General features: G+C 46.9%; 1 protein-coding gene across 1 annotated transcript in view; it reads right to left on the reverse strand.

The window, feature by feature from the left end:
- Positions 1 to 2,137: 2,137 nt before the first annotated feature.
- FTO (FTO alpha-ketoglutarate dependent dioxygenase) overlaps positions 2,138 to 20,793 on the reverse strand; it is a 345,458-nt gene continuing 326,802 nt past the window's right edge. Inside the window, exon 9 of the mRNA XM_010990070.3 lies at positions 2,138 to 4,518. Coding sequence (XP_010988372.1) covers positions 4,365 to 4,518 — 154 coding nt within the window. The 3' untranslated portion in view covers positions 2,138 to 4,364. The remainder of the gene's footprint in view (positions 4,519 to 20,793) is intronic.

Consider the following 20,793-nt stretch of genomic DNA (forward strand, 5'->3'; position numbering starts at 1 on the left):
AATGAGAAACAGTTTCTTTGGACACTTCAGTTCCCACGCAGCCTGGGAATCTACTGGGGTTTCTCGGGTCAGCGAGAGAGCCAGGTGTATCCCTTTCCCTGACAACCCCTGAAACCGGCACCTCGGATGCAGTGACAGCCACCGGCACCATGGCCATCCTGTCGGAAGACATCCCTGGCCACCTCTCCTGCCTCTCCCCTTCCGTGCCCAAGCCTCTTAAAGCTCCCAGCTCGCTCTGCAGCCTGCAATCATTCCAACACTCCTGGGCCTTCCCTTCCCCTTTATGGCTGTCAAATTGATTTCACCACCGCGATACCTATGGCTCCCAATGAAACTTAATTAAAAATACCATTTAATCACAAAGTAACAAAGGCAAACGGGATAAACGGCATTACCACTTCAGTGCATTTTAATCCGCGCTGCTCCTCTCCTTCTCAATCTGTTTGGATGGGAATTGCCTTTTCAAATAAGAATCCCCCCTGTCTTCCACGGGCTTGCCTCTGACAGATCTCCAAAATAAACAGTATTTAGCGTGGCATGGATCCAAATGTATGCAATTTGCCCACTGGTAAAAATCAGCCTTAACTAGAGCCGGGGGGGAAGAAAGTTGCATTCGAAAACACCTTCCCTCGAAACACACACAAAAACCTCCTGAATGTGGGGTGTCCATTAAATAGGGTCGATGGAATCTCATTCCTTCTGTCCCTCAATTCGGTTCATGATGGATTTGGAAGCTTATTACTAAAATTGTGTCGTGAGCAATGCCATGACCCCCCTCTCTTCTGTCTAGCGAACACCCCGGGGCTGCAGATGCCGGTAAGGCAAGATGGGTGGAGGCAGAGCTGTGGAGGCTGCTGCAAGGGAAGCAACAGGAAGATGGGGTACTGCCCTGTGCCCGTGGAGGGGCCGGCAGGACATCTCCCCCATCTCAAGATCTGGCTGCGGGGAAATTCCCCGTCAGAAAGCCCTGCCTGTGGACTGAGACCCTTTGGAATCCAGACGGCAGCCAGAGCGCTCATTGAAAAGCACAAGAAATCTCCTATCCAGTTACTCCGCCCCTCCCCGTACAGAGCCCTCCGGTGTTTTGCAGGGAGCTTGACAGCACGTCCAAACACTGGTCCTGCTTCCTTCCAGCTGCATCTCCCTCATTCTCCTCTTGTTTCTCTGCTTTATCCATAGTAGCCCTTTTTCTTCCTTAAACACCCCACTCTAAGCACTTTCCAGCCTTGGGGCCTCTGTACCCACTGTTCCCTTTCCTGGGGAGCCCCTCCTCATCTGAGCTCCTGATCCAAGCCACCCTTCATCAGTCCCCAGCTACGCTCTGTCCCCTCACCCAGTGGGTTGCCTTCCTGGCACTTACAACAATCTGAAACCATCTGCTTATTTGCTGGTTTGTTGTGTGTCTCCCCACTAGAGAGCTAAGTACCTACTGGTCACTACATACCCAGGCACCCAGGGGGCGGGCACACGGGAGCCGGTGGAAGGCAGGGACCTGTCCTTGGATGCCCAGGGCTCACCACACCACTGAGCTGCAGTAGGTGGTCAAGGAAAGTTTGTGGGAGGGAGCGAGGAGGGAGGGGAAGCCAGAAGCACCTCAACACAAAGGGATCTATCTACTCAGATCACTTTTCTCAAGATCATTGGGACCACGGGGTGCGGAAGACTTGCAGGTAGCAGTGGGGACCACTGACTCAAGGTGGGTTCAAGGGCAAAGCTTCCCTGCTTCTCCACAACACACACATGGCCCGTGTCTCCCAGAAAGTCCTTCACTAGTTCACAGGGGAGGAGCAGGCATCCCCTGGGTCCTGTAGGAACTGAGTTGGTTGTCAGCAACCCGGGGTGCCCCCACTTTTTATCCTCTCTTGCCCCTCTTCCTTCTATTCTCCTGAAACCTCCTGGGAGAGCGTACGTGACCCTCAAGCACCCTGAACTCATGCTCACTGAAAGCCACCACTTCTGAGAAGATGTCATCTTACCTTTTGTGTTCACTCCAGGGAGTGGTTTCTCCCACCCTGGCTGGACCCCCACCTGGAGGACTGACTCTGAGAACTCTCTCTGCCTGGGCCCCACCCACCCAGGCCAAGGAAGCAGGTCCACCTGCTGGGGCGTCAGGAGAAAAGAGCAGGACCTCTCTTCGTTTCTGATCTCATCCTTTTAATACTTTTATTGTTCATGAATGTTGCACGATGCACACGACATATTAGTACAAGCAGTCCAAAAACACAGCTCGAGAGTAATACAAAGATATTGGGGTAGGCACTAAACATTTATTTCTACTCTAGGGGTGCAGGCAAGCAGGTCTGGAGGGTGCTGACATGAAGGGGTAAAGCCGGTCAGGTTCACAATAAATGGTAAGAGGGAGCCATGGAGACCACGGAGGGTTCATGGCTCACCTAAGAGGGGCAGGATGCTACCTAGCTCTTTGCCATGCGAGAATGGAGGCTAGGGCTGCAGGTGTTCTGAATTCTAAAGAGAATGCACACATTTTTATTTTATAAGAAATCTCCCAATTTTAAATGTCGGCACCTAATGAACTATAAGAAGGGATGGACATCGTGGAGCTAAATAAAAACACTAGGCGAGATGGCCCCAAGGCTGCCCCGTTGGTGACGTCTATTTGCCCCACACTCCTTACCTACGAGATTTCACTTCACCCCTCCCACAACCCAGCGAAGCAGCGCTTCATCTTTCACTGACGAGGGGATGGAGGCTCGAGGACATCAGGGAATTCATCTAAGGGCTATGAGATTGGAGTTTCAAGATGATGAAACCCCAGCTGCTTTGTGTACTGTGGTCTCTCTGTGGTTAATTCTGTGTGAAAGAACCCACACCTTGAACCACTGAGATTCTGATGGTGGGAGAGAGCCTGGTTCCCAGTGTGCCTCTTGAGGGGCCAAAAAGCTCTCCGGACTACTGCAAACAAGTACAGAGACGGTCACAGGCTGGGGAGAGAGGCTAACTATTTTTGTGATTTCCAGGGTCACCAAAGGGTGGGAGCCAGGCCCAAAAGGGAGAGATGTGTTAATGGCATCACGAGACAGAGCTGGCACAAGGCTTGAGGGAGGGACAGGAACACGCCTACAGCAGGTCAGCTTACTGATATATGATAATACTAATATTTACTGGATATTTCACTATGGGTCAGAAATTGTACTAAGTCTATAGCTTGGTCATTTCATTTCATCTTCACCTCGTGATTTGGTGCCTTTAGTATGCCCATTATACAGATGAGGAAACTGAGGCACAGTAACACACCAAAGGTCACAAGCTAGTGGGTGTTTTGATCTAGGCACTCAAAAACCAAAGCCCAAGTTTCAACCTCTGTATCATCTCTCTGCTGCTCCAACATCATCAGGATGGGGCACTAGGGTTCTTCAAGCCTCAGTTCCATTAATCACTATGTGCGAATGGGGGAATTGTAGAAAAATATGTAGTTTGCTGGCTACAGCCATGAAGCAATGCAAGTAGGGCGGTGACCCTTTCATTAGATCAGGGAAACTTCCTGAAGACGGGATGTCTACTTTAATTTTCAATGTCTCTCCATTCCTGTGTGCAGAGTACAAGACTCATAACCCAGGCTTTTCCTGAGGGCTGTCTTAGAGAAGGGAAGGAGGCTACTCTTCAAGGAGGCATTTCTCTTTTAATTTATTGCGCCTGTACAGAGAGTGGCTACACAGAATCGGAAAACAGAATCTCCCGCTCTCAAACTTTTGATAGAAGTATTGTCCAGGAGGACCCTCTACAGTGATGAAAATGTTCTGAGTCTATGCCGTCCAGTATCGTAGTCACTAGCCACACATGGCTATTAAGCACTTGAAATGTGGTTAGTGCAACTGAGGAGCTGAATTGTTAATTACAGCTGAAACTGAACTGAAATTTAAGAAGCCACATCTGCCTAGTGGCTACCATATTGGACAGCATAACCTCTAAAGGGTGCGGTGAGAAAATGGGCTAAACACCTCTAAATTCGGTCTTCGCCCAGATGACTTTTGAGTCATCCCCTGCAGGGTCTGTGAAAAGGCTCGGGCAAGAGGAAAGGAGGTTAGGCTCCGCCACAGGCCGGGCTTACTCCTGTCACTTCCCAGGCCTTGGGAGACGAATGGCTTGCGTTAAAAAATCCAAGTGGGGAAGCATTTTGGGGGGGAGGTTCTTGTTTAATTTACCAACTCGCTATAAGACTGTATCATTTTTAACCACTTTAATATTCATGGGCTCCTTTCCCTAGCTGTTTCCCACTGGGACCCAGGTTCTAGGATCTCAAGGCCAAGTCTACCCACCCTGCCCTGGACTGAGCCCACGACAAGGTTGGAGGAGAGAAGCCAGAAATATCCGTTCCTCCTCCACCCAAGACTTGTGCCCTTTCTCTAGGGTTTGGCTTCCAGAAGCAGACCTCTGAGTTCTGAAACGATGTCTGTGAGCTCAAACGGCAGAGGCATCGAAGGATCATCCTTCTCCCAATATGGCCGGCATTCTGGCTTCTGGTCCGCGGGGAGAGATCGGGCAATTCGGCACTGGCACCTGGAAGAGTAAGAAGAGGCAGTTGATCCCTGGGAGGAAATGCCCGGAAGACCCAGACCCATGGCGGGCAACCTGGAGCCACACTGCCAGACGCCCCGGTGGCGCTCCTCCGTGGCGGCGGTGCTGATATGGGAGAATGAGGTTGGGAGGCAGAAAGCAGATGTGTTTAGAAGAAGGAAGAATTCTTTCCGGTGCTGGAACTTCTTTCTTTTTCAATTCCCAGCTCTGTATGAACTCTAATGGCTTTGTAAAAGCCAATCATCAGGGAAATTCAGTTACTCTGCCTTTAAAACGGTGAATTATTTTTTTCATTATCTCAACTGTTATTTAAAGTGTGTGATTAAGCCATTATCAGATTTAAATGTTTGTGGGATTTCCATGTATTACTAGATTACTGGGAAAGATTAAATTGAATTTACTGCATTAAAACGTCCAAGAATAGATTAAACAATATTACAGACCGGGATTGACTCTGGAGATCCTGGAGATTTACAAGTGTCCCAGCTTGCTGTGCTCAGGAAAAGGCACTCCAAGGAGAGACCGATTTGTAAGGATATATGCAAATAGAGGTTAATAATCATTTCCACTGATGAATAGGTGGGGAAAACTTTCACAAAATTAAATTAAGAGGCTAGCAAGAGTTACTCCCTAAGGAAAACACTTAAATCACGGTTTTTATTAAATGGATTATTCATCAATAGTGGAGAAATTAATTATCATATGCCACGAAATTATAGCCCCGGAGAAAAAAAGTTGGGGCAACACCATCACACCTTGGCAGGCGTTGACCTCTCAGAGAGACCAGCTTATTGGAAGACGGTCTGGGAAAGCTCAGTGGCTTTGGCTTTATTTATCTGAAAAATGAGGCTCAGAGAGAAGACAACACAAACGGCAGGAAGGAGTGAGCCACTTCTCTCCTCTCTTGGAGCACATGGTGGTGACAGCGTGTGCACCGAGATAGAAATACTCTGTGTATATTTGGAAGAGTTGCGTGGTCCTTCCCCTGCGCTGTTCTCTGAATCAATTAAAAAGTGGTCATGCCCACCATCTGTCTTCTGGGTAGGACTCACTAGGAAGAGGTCAACGAATGGAATATCCTGGCCCTGCTTCCAAGCCTGATGGTAGAGAAGGTCCTAACTAACAGAGACATCTTCTTCTCTGGGGAATTATTAATGGTGTGGGGATCCCCACGGGAAAACATACTTCAACTTTACACCTATTTTCTCGCGTGGTTAATTGCTCTACCGGCATCCTGTGCACTCAATCCGTCGTACATTACACATAACATTCCAATATATCTTCAGCTCTCTGCATCGGGCCCTGATAATAGCGTCTGTTAACATGCACTAAGTACTATTATGTAGCACATCACTTCATAAATAATAAGATTAGCTGACCTCAGGGCCCCAAGAAGAGTAATGTGTTTAAATGTTCTCATTATTTATTTAAAACAAGAATTAAAGCAACAGAAGCTGCTTTTGACAATCCTCTTAGCATAAATATTAAACTGTTTGCACTGATAAGCCCACACAGCACTGAAGAACAGAGGGTGCGTTCTGCAGACTACTTAATAATGATAGGTGTTTGAGACACTGCTGCTCGCGGTCCTGGTTCTGAGGGAGCATTCTCTGTAGTGCTGGAGACAGTCTCTAAATCACATGAAAAGGATGGGCGGAAATTAATATTCAGGGGAAGCTGCGACTAATTACAAAGGAACTCGGCAAAGCTTTTTAAATTGTGCTTTCTCTCTGCCTCGGAATTGGAGAGTGATGCTCGATTTACCAGGTAGGGAGAGTTATTCCAAATTGAGCATTTCAATCTCGCGGCGGATAAATTATCTGTGCACACATTATCCTGCTTGGCAGATTAAAGGGCTATGATAAGTGTTGATCCACCTCGAATATCATAAGGTTTGTAAAAAGTCAATAGAGATGCTTCTTCACCTGTCAAATGGGTTTTGCCCCCTCATTTGGAGAAAGTATTAAAAATGTTAACACCTGCTGCAGAAGTTCGCTGACACTGTATTGCACAACCGTATGGCACACGTCCCCAAGCCCACTCAGTTTTCTTTTGGGGCAAGTTGCTCTGATCTTCTGCTATTGTTCTTTTCAGCCGGGAAGGCCCAGCTGATGTGGGGACCACCTGCATCTCACGCAGGCCCTGAGAGGCTGGGAGCTGTGTCTATCCACAGGCTCCCTCCAGGCTAGAGGTAGAGCCCTTGTTGGGTTTTTCCAGGGCCCCAATTCCGCTCTTTCAAGGTCACTTTAAATTTGATCTTAACCAAAAGGCCGAGAAGTGATCAAGGTCACTTAAAAACTCTCCCTTTCATGCCCAGTGCTCCTTGCCAGTTTCTCAATGGGAGCCACTGGGCCCAGGAGAGAGCTTGCTGTTGAGGTCATGTATTCACCTACGAGAAGGGACAGTCATCCCCAACTCAAATTATACTGTCTGAGTCAACATCATGCCTGATGGTGGGACTGAAAAAGAAAGGACTGAGAGTGGCTTCAAGGTGTAGCCCCCTTTGGGTTTTTATTTCTCCTGCTCAAATCACTCATCCTGCCTCTCTTCTGCCTTGATTTCCTAGGATGGGGCAGCACAGTGAGAAGATGCTCTCTGGACACCGGGAGCCACTGCTTCCCCGGCGCATGACATCTCGGGTGAGTTTCTTCACCTCGCTGAGCCTCAGTTTCTTGTCAGTCAGGTGGGAATAATGATGATGATGGTGATGATGATGATGGTGACGTTGACAGTACCTTACTGACGGGCTTGTTGTGAGGGTTCAATGAATTAATACATACGAAGTGCTTAGAACACTCTCTGGCGCGCAGTACTCAATGATTATTAACTACTACTGTCATTACTTCTACTACGAGTACCAGTGACATGGGACATGCCCCCGAGAGGGCTGCCTGCCGGTCTTGCGTCAATCCTCCCTACCCACTAACTGGGTGGCTTCTGGATTGGCTCTTTCTAGGAGAAGCTCTGGAGATACAGAAGCAGACTTAGCCGTTCTTCCTGAAGACCCAGAATTCACAAAAGGCGCTGTGGTTGGACTTTCTGAGTGGCGGTTGTTTCGGATTGATTTGGCATTTAAAGGAAAGCAACCCGGACTGTTTCTCAGCACATGTACTCTGTAGTTCTTGCACAATAAGGGGAGCCCAAGTTCTCTTCAGAAATGTTTTAGGAATCCTGAAGGGGGAGGACATTTGCTGTCTTGCGTCTATTCCCATCTTTCCCACAAAGAGGATTCAGATTTTCCTGTGGGGAATCCATCCAGTCCCCATGCTTCGCCATGTGGTTTGAGTGGGACTGGTTCCATCTCTACAGCAAGGAGAGAGCCTTGACTAGTTTAACTTAATCAGCGCACCCCCTTCTCCCAGCCACAGGGAGTGGTTCAGGGGAGGCACATGACCCAGTCTGGGGCTATAGTGAGAGAGGAAATCAGAGGACTGTCCTGGGAGCGAAGGGAAAAAAGACTTTCTCATCTCCTGGTCTATGAACTATTAGGATGTGTGATCTGGAACCACCAGAGTCATTTTGCTACCATGCAGCAAGGGGCTGGGTCCTGGGTGATATGGTTTGAGAAGCTGGATCAAGCCTCACCTGAGGCTAGGTTTGCTTAGACTTTTTCAGTTCCATTGTTATTATTTGAGTTAGGTTTTTCTGTCACCTGCAACCCAAAGAGTCCTGGCTGATATACTGGCCATGCATCTCACCTCTCAGTGACCTGCAGCCTTTTACAGCATCCACTGCCGTGGCCCTGCCTGCCCTATGGATGCTGATGGTCCTCCCTCCAAACAGAGATGCTGCTGCTGATACAGTGTAGTGTGCACAGAGATCGTCTGCACACGAAGGCATGAAAACCCTGGCTTTCATTTTTGATTCAAATAATATTTCCATTTGGGACAAATTTCTACCCAGAAAATAAGAGAGTACTGGTGTCATCTACACTGGACTTTGCGTGAAAAGAAGCCAGTGTTAATGGCTGGAGCTGCAGGATCTTTCTAAAGAAAGTTAAACAAAACAAAACAAAACAAAACATTTCCCTAAACTCAGTATTCCCAAGGATAGCAGATCATTCTGAACCCAGCGAAACAGTAAGAAAGTTACAGTTTCCCCTTTCAACCTTGTCCTCTCTGCTCCCATCCTAAAGAAAAATCCTCTTTTGAGTGCTCTGGGTTAGCAAACAAACTCAGACCTACTCAGAAAACCCTGCTCCTCTAACGAAGCGTTACAAGGGGAGGAAAGGATGATAATATCTACTTCATCTCTCTCTGCCTTCCAAATTCACATCATTTCAATCCAGAGGCCTCTGTGAGCCACCCTCAAAACTCTTGCTACTTAGGAATGGTTTTTCCCTGAATGACCTAGTGATGTAACAGGAAGCAACTGAAAGGTGTCACATTGGCTGGCTCGTTAGCAGCTTGTCCAGAGGGCCCAGGTCGTCCCCTCCCACAGGTGTAACTCATGCAGGGCCCCACTGCCCGCTGACTTCCCCCAGGGCTGCACTTACGTTTGGGTGATCGGGATTGCAGCTACATTAGTGAACACTGGTCGCCATGCTAAAATTAACCACTTTGGCTAAAGTGTGTGTTAATTATGGGTATGCAAGCAGTCAATAAAAGGTTAATGCAAGAGTCAAAGGATAAATTTCTTCCCTTATTGCATCACTTCACCGACTAAATGACTAACATTATACTTTGTGTTTTTAATCAATAGGTTTTACAGTAATGTGCTGGCCATTGATTTTAAGGAAACACATACAGTCTTCTTCCTGGTCCCTAAATTTTACAACAAATAAAGAAGGACAGGTAACATTTCCATTATTCGTGATGAAATGATACAGATTTTGGGAGTAATGGTTCCGGCTAGAAGATTCACTGGGATAAGCAAGCTTAAAAAAAGGAGTACAAAAAACTAGAACTTGGTGGAGAAATATTAGCAAGCATGGGCCACCGAGGAGACAAGAAAAATGAACTCCTAAGAGAGAATTCTTTAACGCGAAAGAAGAGAGTAACTCCTGATTAAAATAAATACATTCTGTATATTGCTTAAGCGTCCCAAAGAATCTTAATACGCAGCACTGTTTTATTCTATTTTCCCAGTAACCTGAGAGGGATGGGGAGGTAGGTGTCTGATCCCCATTCTGTGTGAGGGCCGCCTTGCTCAAGGTTAATCCAATGGCAGGTGGGGCAGCGGGGGCGGGCAGACCCTGGACATCTGCCTGATGGCCCTTTCCACCAGCTCCCATCTTTCTCATGGATTCCCATTTGGACCCAAATGGGCCCTATCCCCTGATTACTTAGCTATTCTTGCCAAATTTAGACATTCAGGAGATTCCAAACCATTTCAGGGGAAAGAAAGGAGCAAAATGTTATTTTCACAGTTCTAGGACAATCATTATGGCACATGACTGACAAAACTTTGTCTTCTTCTCATTCTAATGACTTTAGAGGTTCCAGTAGCATAAGCGTCTATTGTCTATAGAGATGAAAGATACATCTTCATTTTTTGAGAGCATAAACTACTTCTAATTATACACTCATCCTTTGGTATCCTCTGGGGATTGGTTCCAGGACCCTCCATCCGCAGATGCTCAAGTCCCTTCAGTCAACCCTCCACCTCCTTGGGTTTTGCATCCACAGATACGGAGGGTCAACAATATATTTATTGAAAAAAAAAATCTACAAATAAGGGGACCTGCATAGTTCAAACTTGTTTAGGGATCAAATGTATTCCTGGGGTGACATCTTAGTTTCTTCAACTGTTACATGAAGTTAATGTTCCTCTCCTTCACTGGACTATGTGAAGATAAAATTAAAACATGTATATAAAAGCCTTTTAAAATATGCAGAGTACCACACAAGCGTAGAATTATGCCTCAGTAGCCCTTTCCTATGTGACACAAGTTCTGTGTTTAAAACACAGTTGATCAGGCAATGCTGGTTGGGGGCTTGTAGCACTAAAAAAACATGTGTGAAAGGCATCAAGCTTCTGACCACTAGAGCAGCTTAACCTCAGAAATTCATCAGAAAATATCCTAGGACTGAAAAAGAGCCCTCTTCTACAAGTCCCAGTTTTTTCCGGAAGTCTAACGTGCCGTGAGGAGGGGACAGTCATTCTGGCTCCTGTTAAACGCGGGCCTGTATGAGGGCGGTGGCCACATCGGACTACGTCCCCTCCAACAGTGTAAACCAGCATCGGGGTTAAGAGGCCTCACTCACGTAGAAAACCGTGATGTGGTGTCACATCCAATCTGTTCAACCTGTAAAACCCAACTGCCAGGACCAGCACGGAAGAAGTGGGAAATGACAACATACAGGGGCAACAGCCTCCTGAGTGGGCGTCTGTGCTCTGGAGGGAGCCCCCGACCAACAAGGGACCTGAACACTCTCCGCTCTCAGTTTCGCCAGGTCTGGTAGAGTCGCAGTATCTTGCCAAGCAGAGTGATTCCAGGGTTTAAAAAGAAGTAATTTTTCATATTACATGGGATCTAAATCCCTGACAGTACTTTACACACAATTTAAGGGATTTCATGAAGACTTCCGACTCTCTCTGACATCTACCTTAAACATGACATTTCAAATCCCACCTTGAGTGAGAGGCCCCTTCCTTGCACCGTTTTTCATGGCCTCACTATGCTTTGTTCCAAAAATCTGTCTTAGAGGTGAGAAGAGTGTGCAGTCCTGTTTATGATCAACTCCCCCCGACACTCTAACTCCTTTGAAAACAGTGAGTGAATGAATTTATAACTTGTCTTCTTGGACTTTGTGTTGCCGCCACCACGGCTCTGTGGACAACTCTGCAGAGACTGAGCTGGCCTGTCACACCGATCACGATGGTCACTTTCAACAAAGTGGTTTTTATAAAATCAGCTTGTTTAATCTGCATAACTCAGTTTACCGACTGCAGAACCACTAAGCAAAACCAACTCCTGAGTGAGTTCCAACAAAGGACATGTTCACTTTCTCTTCGAAAGGCTTTTAACCTCTTGCCTCTGTACCACGTTAATGTTTCCAGATCAGTAAAGTCAACACACATCAGAGGGAGGAAAAGCCACACTTTAGCCCCTGGGTTAAGTTTTTTTCCCCCACAGGTCAATGTACCTTTTTAGCAGTTAGTATTTTTTCAGCCATGACCACTTGAGAAGCTAGACTTAACTTCTGGTTAACGTAAGAATCTACTTTGGGGCCCCCCACTTCAGGGAAGAAGGAAGAAATTTACTAGAACGAAGCTTGCTTGGGTGCTTTAAAAACCAAATATCCGCAAATGCTTTTGAACACCAAGATCACGCCATTCAGTACTCAGATCACCAGCCGTTTTGCGAATCATTGTGCTGCTCAGCATGGATAACCCAGTGTCTGGATCTGAGTCAATCCATCAGCATATTAATGGAGTGTCTACTGGGAGTCTATGCTGCTCCCTCACTGGGCGGACAAGGCAGGAACACAGGCAAAGCCTGGCTGCTGTAAACAGCTGGGTTCCCCACATCTGTCTGAAACTCAACATTTTCTATGTAAACAATGGTTCTCATTGTTCCCAGTTCTCCTCGACACCACTATTTCCTATAATTCCTCTGAAATATAGCATTAATATACTATATAGCCCAGTAACCATGAATATCAGTGTGTTTTGTCTTTAATGAAAATGAACATTTAGAGTTCCAACTTGGGATCCAAGAAGGAATTTCCTTTGATAAGGGCTTCCTGTCCTCCTGGTGTGGAACCAGGGTTTCGTCCCACTTTCAGATCGCTGCTAAGAGCTCCTCTGACCTATGGCAGCGGCTCCACCAAGAAGAGAAGACCCTGGGATGAGGGGTCAGGTGCTCCGAGAGTAGCTCGAAGAGGTCAACGGATGAAGAGACAAGAACCGAAGACCTCTTGCAGGTATGAAAGTCAGGGGCACTTTCTGGTAACGGAATGGCTTAAAGGCGTCTCTGCTCTTTCAGGGTCCAGGGGAATGCCACGCCCTCCTCCCTTCTACTGGACTATCTGCTGCCTCCTCCAGAGCATCTTCCCAACCCATGTGATTACACCGTGCAACCCTCACATCTCCTTACCCCCTGCCCTTGTAAGTTCTTCAGAGGTTTCCGTTGCTCTGGAAGATGCTATAAAGAAATTCTATCTCACGCCAATGCTTCTCTGCTGACATCTCCCCTTAGACCAAAGAAATCGTAATAATGCTAATAGAAACATTAAAAAATAGCCAATAATAAATAAGTGTCAGGCCCTATATATGTCTTCCTTTTTTTTTTTCATTTTTATTTTTTGAGGGGGGAATGTAATTAGGGTTATTTATTTATTTATTTACTTGATGAGGTACTGGAGATTGAAGCTAGGACCTCATGCATGCGAAGCATGCACTCTGCCACTGAGATACACCCTGCCCCCTAGTCTTCTAATTAAATGCCCTCGAATGGAAACTGAGGCCCAGAAGATTAACAAACTTGCCCAAGATTTCACAGCTAAAGAAAGGAGGGGGTCAGGATTTTGGTAAAATTGTCTGACTCCAAATCTCATGCCCCTTTGTACTATTTCAAAACACAGACATCAAAAGAATCATTTTGGGTCCTTGTTATCAATAGTGTTTCAAAGGCACCTAGCCCCAAGCCAGACTCTCCAGAGAAGGGTCCTGTCCATCTGATTTTTCACAAGTGGTTCTCTGGATCAGGCCAGTTTGTGAAAACACTGCCCCATGTTAACCTGCCACAAAAGACCACAAAGATGCTGAAGGCAGATTGTGGTGGGGGGATGCGTGTGTGTCTCTGGGTCCACAGAGAACTCACATTAAATTCACCTCTATTTCAGAGGACACCAGACTCAGGGTCAGCCCTTGCAGATCTGCAACTCCGCCCCCTAAGTAGGCAACTGGTAACTCTGCAGGGTCCGGCACATAGGACAGGCCTCCTGGAGTCCTTCCCCCTATTTCAAGGACTCTGGCAGCCCTGCAGAACCACTTAATATGTGAGAGGACTTGGCCCACCACTGTAGTATGCCCAGGAGGTGGAGGGTTGAGAACAATTTTATCCCCGGGTTCATTTGTCGGCTTGTCAGTTACATAATGATAGCGATGAATGGGCTACTTTGACAGCTGAACATTTAGGAGCTGCTGACCTCTGATCTCTGGTCACATGATAGGGTCACCTGAAACTTGCATGACTTCTACCTGGCCGGGGGTAACAATATAAAGGTCAAATTGGCCGGACGGTTATATGAATCAAGTCTGAGGTGGCTTGGTTGGGAGTTTTAAGAGAGGCCGGGTAGGGTTCCTCGGCACACAAAGCTATGGAACCAGTGCAGAAATGCGCTCAACAAAAGATATACAATTTCAAAGCAGTCTAGAGTAACTTTCCTTGCAAGGGAATAGAATGAACTCATTATTTTTAAAGGGCAACAATGAAAACAAACACTTTGGAAGAAAATATATTCTGCCGCTGACTTTGCCATTGGGAGGGAAAGTGTGCAGGCGTAGGACTTAATGAGTGATATTAATGCCATACCTGCGACGTGGCAGAGGGTCCAATTTGATGCAATTACTGGAACAAAATCCCCACTGGGTAGTATCAAGCCCTCCTTTCAGCCATAGAATCCGGTCTCCCCACTGTCCTCTGTCAGCACAGTATCCCACAAAGGACCATGACTGACAAAAGATAACCCTTTCCAAATTTCATAGCTCGCCTGTTGCTTGGAGCTGAAGTGAAGTTTGCCTGGGACCATCTCAAACTTCAGAAAGATTCCAGGATGACTTCTGATCAGAAATTCAAGGCAGCTGTGATTTTTAAATGTACTATCACATTTTCAAAAACATTTCTCCTTGCGCACCTGAAGATTCTGCTTTTTGACTATTTGCTTAAATTCCATTTACTCAGAATCAGATAACGGCGGTCACAGAGGTAACGGATACAGTTAGGAAGATGAAAGCTAAAAGGCCAACGCCATCGATTTCCAGAATCTAGAAACTTCATAACCTGCAGAAGAAGCAGACTTTATAGAGGAATCTGATTTACATCACGAGCTTGTTTTCTACCAAGAATTTTTCTTTCCCCTGCAAAGTCAAAGACCAATAGACTGTTGTTGGAGCAGAATCTACTCACTCTTGAGAAAGGAGCAGAGCAAAGGACAATGGCTTACAGAATAAGAGGCCAGCTGTTCTGACTTTGGAACGCTCATTTGAGTTGTAAGCTGTGAAATAAATTTGAGTTGATGCCTCTCCCATCTGCTCACCTGTCAGTCTATTTCCACTGTGCTGCTGTTTTTAGAAATACTTCCGTGTAACCTGCTTAATTGGTTTTTGGAGGCCGAGGAACAGCTCCCAAGTTTAGTTTAACCTTACACAGAACATGAGGCCACTGGGCCTTTGTTTCTCTTCTCTTCTTTAAGAACACTCACTAACAAGTCAAGAGCACTTACACAGAAAACTTGATGGAGCCCCAAACCCACAGTGGGGAGTGGGGAGCAGTCCAAAACTCAGAATGAAAAAAAAATGGCGGGCCAAAACAGAATGCCAGTTTCTCCAGGACATACCAGTCTTCTGATGAATTTATGCTCTGCACCAGTTTAAATGCTGAGTCCAAGTCAAAATTCTTATAATGGACATCAGGTCCCTATGCGACCTCCCCCCTCCCCACCCCTATTCCCTGACCTCTCTTTCTACTTGTTCATTGTTCCCTTTGCCCCCGTTATACTGCCTCATTTGCTCTTCCTTGAACAGGCAAAGAGTGCTCTTGGGGTGTTTGTATCTGCTATGTCTTCGGCCGTGAAAACTCTTCCCCTAAGAGATCCACGTGGCTTGCTCGCCCTTTCCTTCAGGCAATACTGCTTGAACGCGGTCCAGTCAGCGAGGTCCAATCCTAGCTGGTCCTGCTTACGACAACTACATCGCCCCTTCCTCCCCACCCAACCCCAGTACTCCCTGCTCCCCAGCTTCCTTTCCTGCACTACTTTTCTCCACGACACTTGATACTATTTGTGTGTGTGTGTGTGTGTGTGTGTGTGTGTGAGCTAAGCTCCCAGAAGGCGAGGATTTCTGTCTGTTTTACTCACTGCTACATCCTCCAAGCCTAGAGCTGAGTTGGCACATTGAAGTCACAATAAACACAGTGGGACGCACAAATGATTGAAAGCAACTTGCATCTGTACCTCCTTAAAATAGAACCAGTCTCTCTGCAATATAACCAATTTTATGACAATGACAGTAAAAGTACAAGGCACAATCAAAGGAGGAATCATAATAGTGTCATTATTACCCACTGACAAGGAGGATGAGATGGTAGGAAGAAAACTCATCTGGGAATCCAAGACCCAGTCCTGCCACTAACCTACCCTGTGACCTTGGGCAAAACCTTGACTTTCTGACCATTGGTACCCAGATCTGTGAAATGAAGGATTGGGTTAGACAATCCCTAAGGTTCTTCTCATCTTTAAAACATTGGGGTTGTATATATAAATATTATGGCTTCCCTCCACAGATTTTATCTCATGGGACCCTCACTATGGGGGTACAAAATAAAGGGGTTGTCCCAGTTGGGGAGATTAGGAAGCCGAGGCCTTGTTCCAGGTCACACGGCTGCTAAGTCACACAGTTTGGACCGAAACTTAGGTCATTTGCTAGTCCAGCCTTTTTCTGACTAAGCTATATTTCCCCTAGTGGCAGAACTGGAAGTACCACCAGTCACTGTTACTCTGATTCAAAACCTCTCTGCAGGCGAGTTCTAACCTCTCTGAGTGAACACGTGTGGATCACAGACCCCACGGGGCAATCACTCGTCTACTCTAGCCCAAGAATCCATGGGTTCTCTCAGCTGCCATTGCATTTCAAGATGAGAGATGATAAATGGTTCCATTTGCCCAGGGATGTTTCAGGATAGGAGCAAAATTGTATTTCGGTGTGGCTCTTCAGGAGAAGGGCAGGAAGTCCATGCACCCACGGCATCGAGACTGCTGTGCTAACAAGGCCCCTCAAGTCCAAAGATGTCAGAAACATCCTAGTCTTAACTCTAAACCTAATCTGCATTTTGTCCCCCTAGGAACTGAATGACACTGTTTCTGCGACTAACGTTGAGGAATTAGAATTGCTTTTACCCACATAAATGTCTCTGTTACTGGGTTCAGTGGTCATGAAGGATGACAACTCAATAAATTATAGTGGAAAAGAATTTTTTAAAAGAATACAGATATATACATATACATATGAATAACCGAATCACTTTGCTGTACATCTGAAACTAACACAATATTGTAAATCAACTATACATCAATGAAAAAAAAAAAAGAATGACAATTCAATGCAGCTTACTAAGTGCCTGCCTACTGAGCTACTGATAAAGCCAGGATTTGGGCAGAAAGGGTTCAGTTATTGCTGTGTGTGTGCGTGTGTGTGTGTGTATTCATTTGTTTGTTCATTCATTCATTCAACAAATATTTACTAGGTATGAGGATCCAGAGATACGGTGGTGAACTAGACAAAGTTCTAGGTTTCAGGAAGTTATATTCTGGTGGAGGAAGACAGACAATAACCATGTGTATTAGTTATAAATTGCATTTAGCTCCCGGCAAGAGGGACTAGAAAGTCACAGTGGCTGACGAAATGGAAGTTTATTTTTCTTTCACGTTAAAGAAGTCTGAGGAGGTCACATGACAGCAATCTACAGGCATCCAGGACCCGGGCAGCTCCATCAAGTTTTTGGCTCTGCCACTCTGAGCTGATGGCTGCCATCCTTGAGGTCACCTTATGGTCCAGGTGGTCTCGCCACTGTATCTGGAGTCCCAGGCAGGAGCAGAAGAAAGGAGAGAGGGGGTAAGGTACACCCTCACCTCCTCTTTCTAGGGAAGACAGCCAACCAAACTCTATCTCACTGACCAGAACTCGGTCCCTGGGCTAGAAAGCATAGGTTTTTAACTGAATGTGCTACCCTCTTCTTTCCTCCATCAAAACTATGATTCTACACTCAGAGAAAGGGAAAGACTGGGAACGGGAGGAGAAACTAATATTCTCTGCCACACAATGTAAGCAAGCAGATATTAAGATAATTTCTGCTAGAGACAAATGCTCTGGAGTAAATCAAACAGGAAATGGACAGGAGAGTGAATGGAGGCGCATGGGGAAGGGCTCTGGCTGGCGTGGTCGCGATGGGCATCCAGCTGGGGGAAGAGGATTTTAGGTGTCAATGAGTCAGGCAGTCAAGGGGCCGCAAGGAGGCCACTGTGCCGAAGGAGGGTGACAAAGAGCGGGAGATTGGGTTAGGGAGGGCCAGGGTCTTGGAAGCCACCATACAGGCTGATTTTATTCTAAGCGAGATGGGAAAGCCCTGGAGAGTTTAAGCAGAGGAGTGATCAGACCTAGTCCCACACTTGGCAGAAAACCTCTTCCTCCTTTAGGAACTCGGTCGTTTCGTAAGAGTAAACTTCTATGCTCAACCTACACCCAGTGTTCAGCCGATGAAGGAAAATACCCTACTTAGGACGCTTCCCTGGCCTGATGGGCTCTCCCCACGCCGGCTGAGAGGGCGGGTGGGCGATGAACCTGACCGTCCCACCAGCTTTGACGCTCTGTTCCCTTTTGTGCTAGAAGAGAAAAGAAGAAATACCGCCAAAGCCCCCCCGCCCCGATTCCTGAGTTCACCTGATGTGTATCTTCAGAACGCAGCTCACATCCAATTGATGTGCTCTTTTCCATCTGGGGGCTGTGGATTCGGGCCGAGGAGGAAGGGTAATCCTAGATGCTGAGGCCACAGGAGACCGTGCAGTCCCCAAGTCAGCGAGGGGCTTGCTTCCACAAGTGACTGGATGTCTAAGGAGGTTTTAAAAAATTGCACTTCAATCGAAAGCGGACCAAATTCTGAAATCCTCCAACTGAAGTTTCTGCTGGGCTGCCGGCGACGCCACCCATGGACAAAAACCCATCGGCACCTTGAAGAGGAAGGGATGAGTTGCCCAGAGACTGCCTTAGGGCTGCATGTGGCTTCCAAACCACAGGTTAACTGAGTGGGTTGATTCATTAATCATCACAGCCGCGATGTTCCCACCTAAGCATCTCAGAGGACAGAGCAGGCAGAGAGGCTGGCCATTATCTATTTATCACTTAAACTGTCTTGTACGCCCTCATCTTCCACCAGCTGGTGCAAAGTCTCCCACTTCAGAGCTTTGAAAGCTTGGGTCTGTAGTTCCTTTCCTGTCTGGGGCGAGTGTATTCTCCCAGCACCAGTGTCTGCATGGGGTGACCTTGGGAAGGACACTGAAGCAGCGTTTTCTCATCTGTCAAGGCGAGACAGCCACAGAGCCCCGGAGTCACGTCTGGTAAACACTCACGCGTGGACCAGTAGCGGCCCCCTCGTCTCAAAGCCCCCGGCTCCGGGAAGAAGGCTTTTTCCACCGGGGAAAATGAGTGAGGCCATGTCCTTGCCTCGTGCCAGTGAGAGATGGGGGAGGAGGCGGGCATGGAAGACAAGAGTGTCTCTTTGCAGGAAAGACAACCTGAGGCCCTCACTGCTGATCCTGGGGGCTTTCTCATTTGCTAAAATTCAGGAGGTCACCAGGAATCAAAGGACGACTCGGCTTGTGCAGAATGTCACTATGGAGGAGGTTGGGAACCAGAGGCCTGTTACTAGTCACCTTTCCAGCTCCTGCAAACAGGCTGATTCATGGAGAAGTGCGACTCCTTACTGAGCATTACTGGAGTGGGGTCAGCTGGGAACGGGCCAGGGCTCGGCGGTGACTCAGGACAGCACAGCCAGGTCTTGATTAGCGGCTGTCACCTCCTGCCCCCATGGCCGGCCTGCCAGGGAGCTGGGCTCCTCAGCCGACTGCTAAGTCGGAATTTACACTTTTTGGAAGAACGCTTCTGCAGTCAAGGCCACCTGGGAGTTGGCCCAGACTAAGTGACTGAGGGGCCATTAGGCTTTTTTCCGCAGCACGAGCTGATAGGTTAGCTCGAGTGAGATGGAGAGAAACTTGCTGTTCTTCATTTAAATTCAGTCTTTCTAGCTGGAGACTGACTCGCACAGGTCCTAGTGCCCAAAGGCGCCCACCAGTTAAGTTCCAGGGCCAGGGTCACAGGTGGAAGGGCCATCGCCAAGTGGCCTGCCCACGTGGTGTGCGTGGAGAGATACCAGGACCGCCTTCTCTCTGCCAACAGTTCTTGCTCTGGCCTCGAACCGATGCCAAGAAAGTGTACCACTCATTCATTCTTTTTTTTTTTTCCAAGTGTATGAGGAAAAAGGGTGAAAAGTATCTTCAAACGCAATTGCTTCTAAGGAGGAGAATATTTTAAGTCACCTCTCGGCTAGATCGTGCTGATTCCTGACGTGAGCAGCACAGGAACTCAGCCTTCCCTGGGGGGAGCGGGTGGTCCTCCGGGGCCCAATTTTACCTTCTCTACAGTTTCACCCAGGGTTGACCACGTGAACAGCCTTCTGGGAAAGATTCGTTCAGGAGGCCGGCAAATACAGACTAGAAGCAATTTAATTGGTTCCAAGTTAATGTCCTTTTCCACTTGGTCTCCTGTAAGCACCTGGGAGTTATGGCCACTAACTTAAAATGATTTATAAAGTTCTTTCCCAGGAGAAAGGGCTTTGGACAGGCAGCCTGTGAGACTGTGAATTATGCCTCCACAGTGGGTACAGAAGGATGAAGGAACAGGTTCAGCTGTAAAGAGTCTGAAGCTCTCTCCTAAAAGGGAGGGAAGTCTCATTTTTCAGCAAGGTAATTTTTGACAGTCACGGCGAGCTCTCCTAGACTGCAAATTTGACGGAACCTCTGTTCTTAGGAGCTAATCTCAGCTCCTTCCCTCCTTCTAGTTTTAAGGTGATGTTAACAGACATGCTCGACACATTTGTGGCAGAATTAGGAGACGAGAATTCGGGTCTCAGGAGCCTTAGTTCCCAGTGTGTTTCCTTGCTTTTTCTTTTTTAATGTTATTATTGACGGTCAACATTTTATGAGGGTCTACTTTGTGCTGGACAGCATTCTAAGTGCTTTCTCCAGGTAACCCTAATAACCCGATGAGGTTACAGATGGGAATACCGAGGCACTAAGCGGTTATGTGATTTGCCCAGGGTCACAGAGGTTGGGAGGAGGGTGAGGAATGGGAAAACACCCATTTTTTTTAATTGGGTTGTTTGTCTTTTGGTTATTGCATTTTAGGAGTTTTTTTCCATATTCTGGATATTAAACCTTTATCAGATACATGATTTGCAATATTTTTTCCTGTTCTGTAGGCTGTCTTTTCATGTTCTTGACAAAGTGCTTTGATGCACAAGAGTTTTTAATTTTTGATGAA

Source organism: Camelus dromedarius, chromosome 9 (assembly GCF_036321535.1).
Source record: "Camelus dromedarius isolate mCamDro1 chromosome 9, mCamDro1.pat, whole genome shotgun sequence".
Taxonomy (NCBI): domain Eukaryota; kingdom Metazoa; phylum Chordata; class Mammalia; order Artiodactyla; family Camelidae; genus Camelus; species Camelus dromedarius.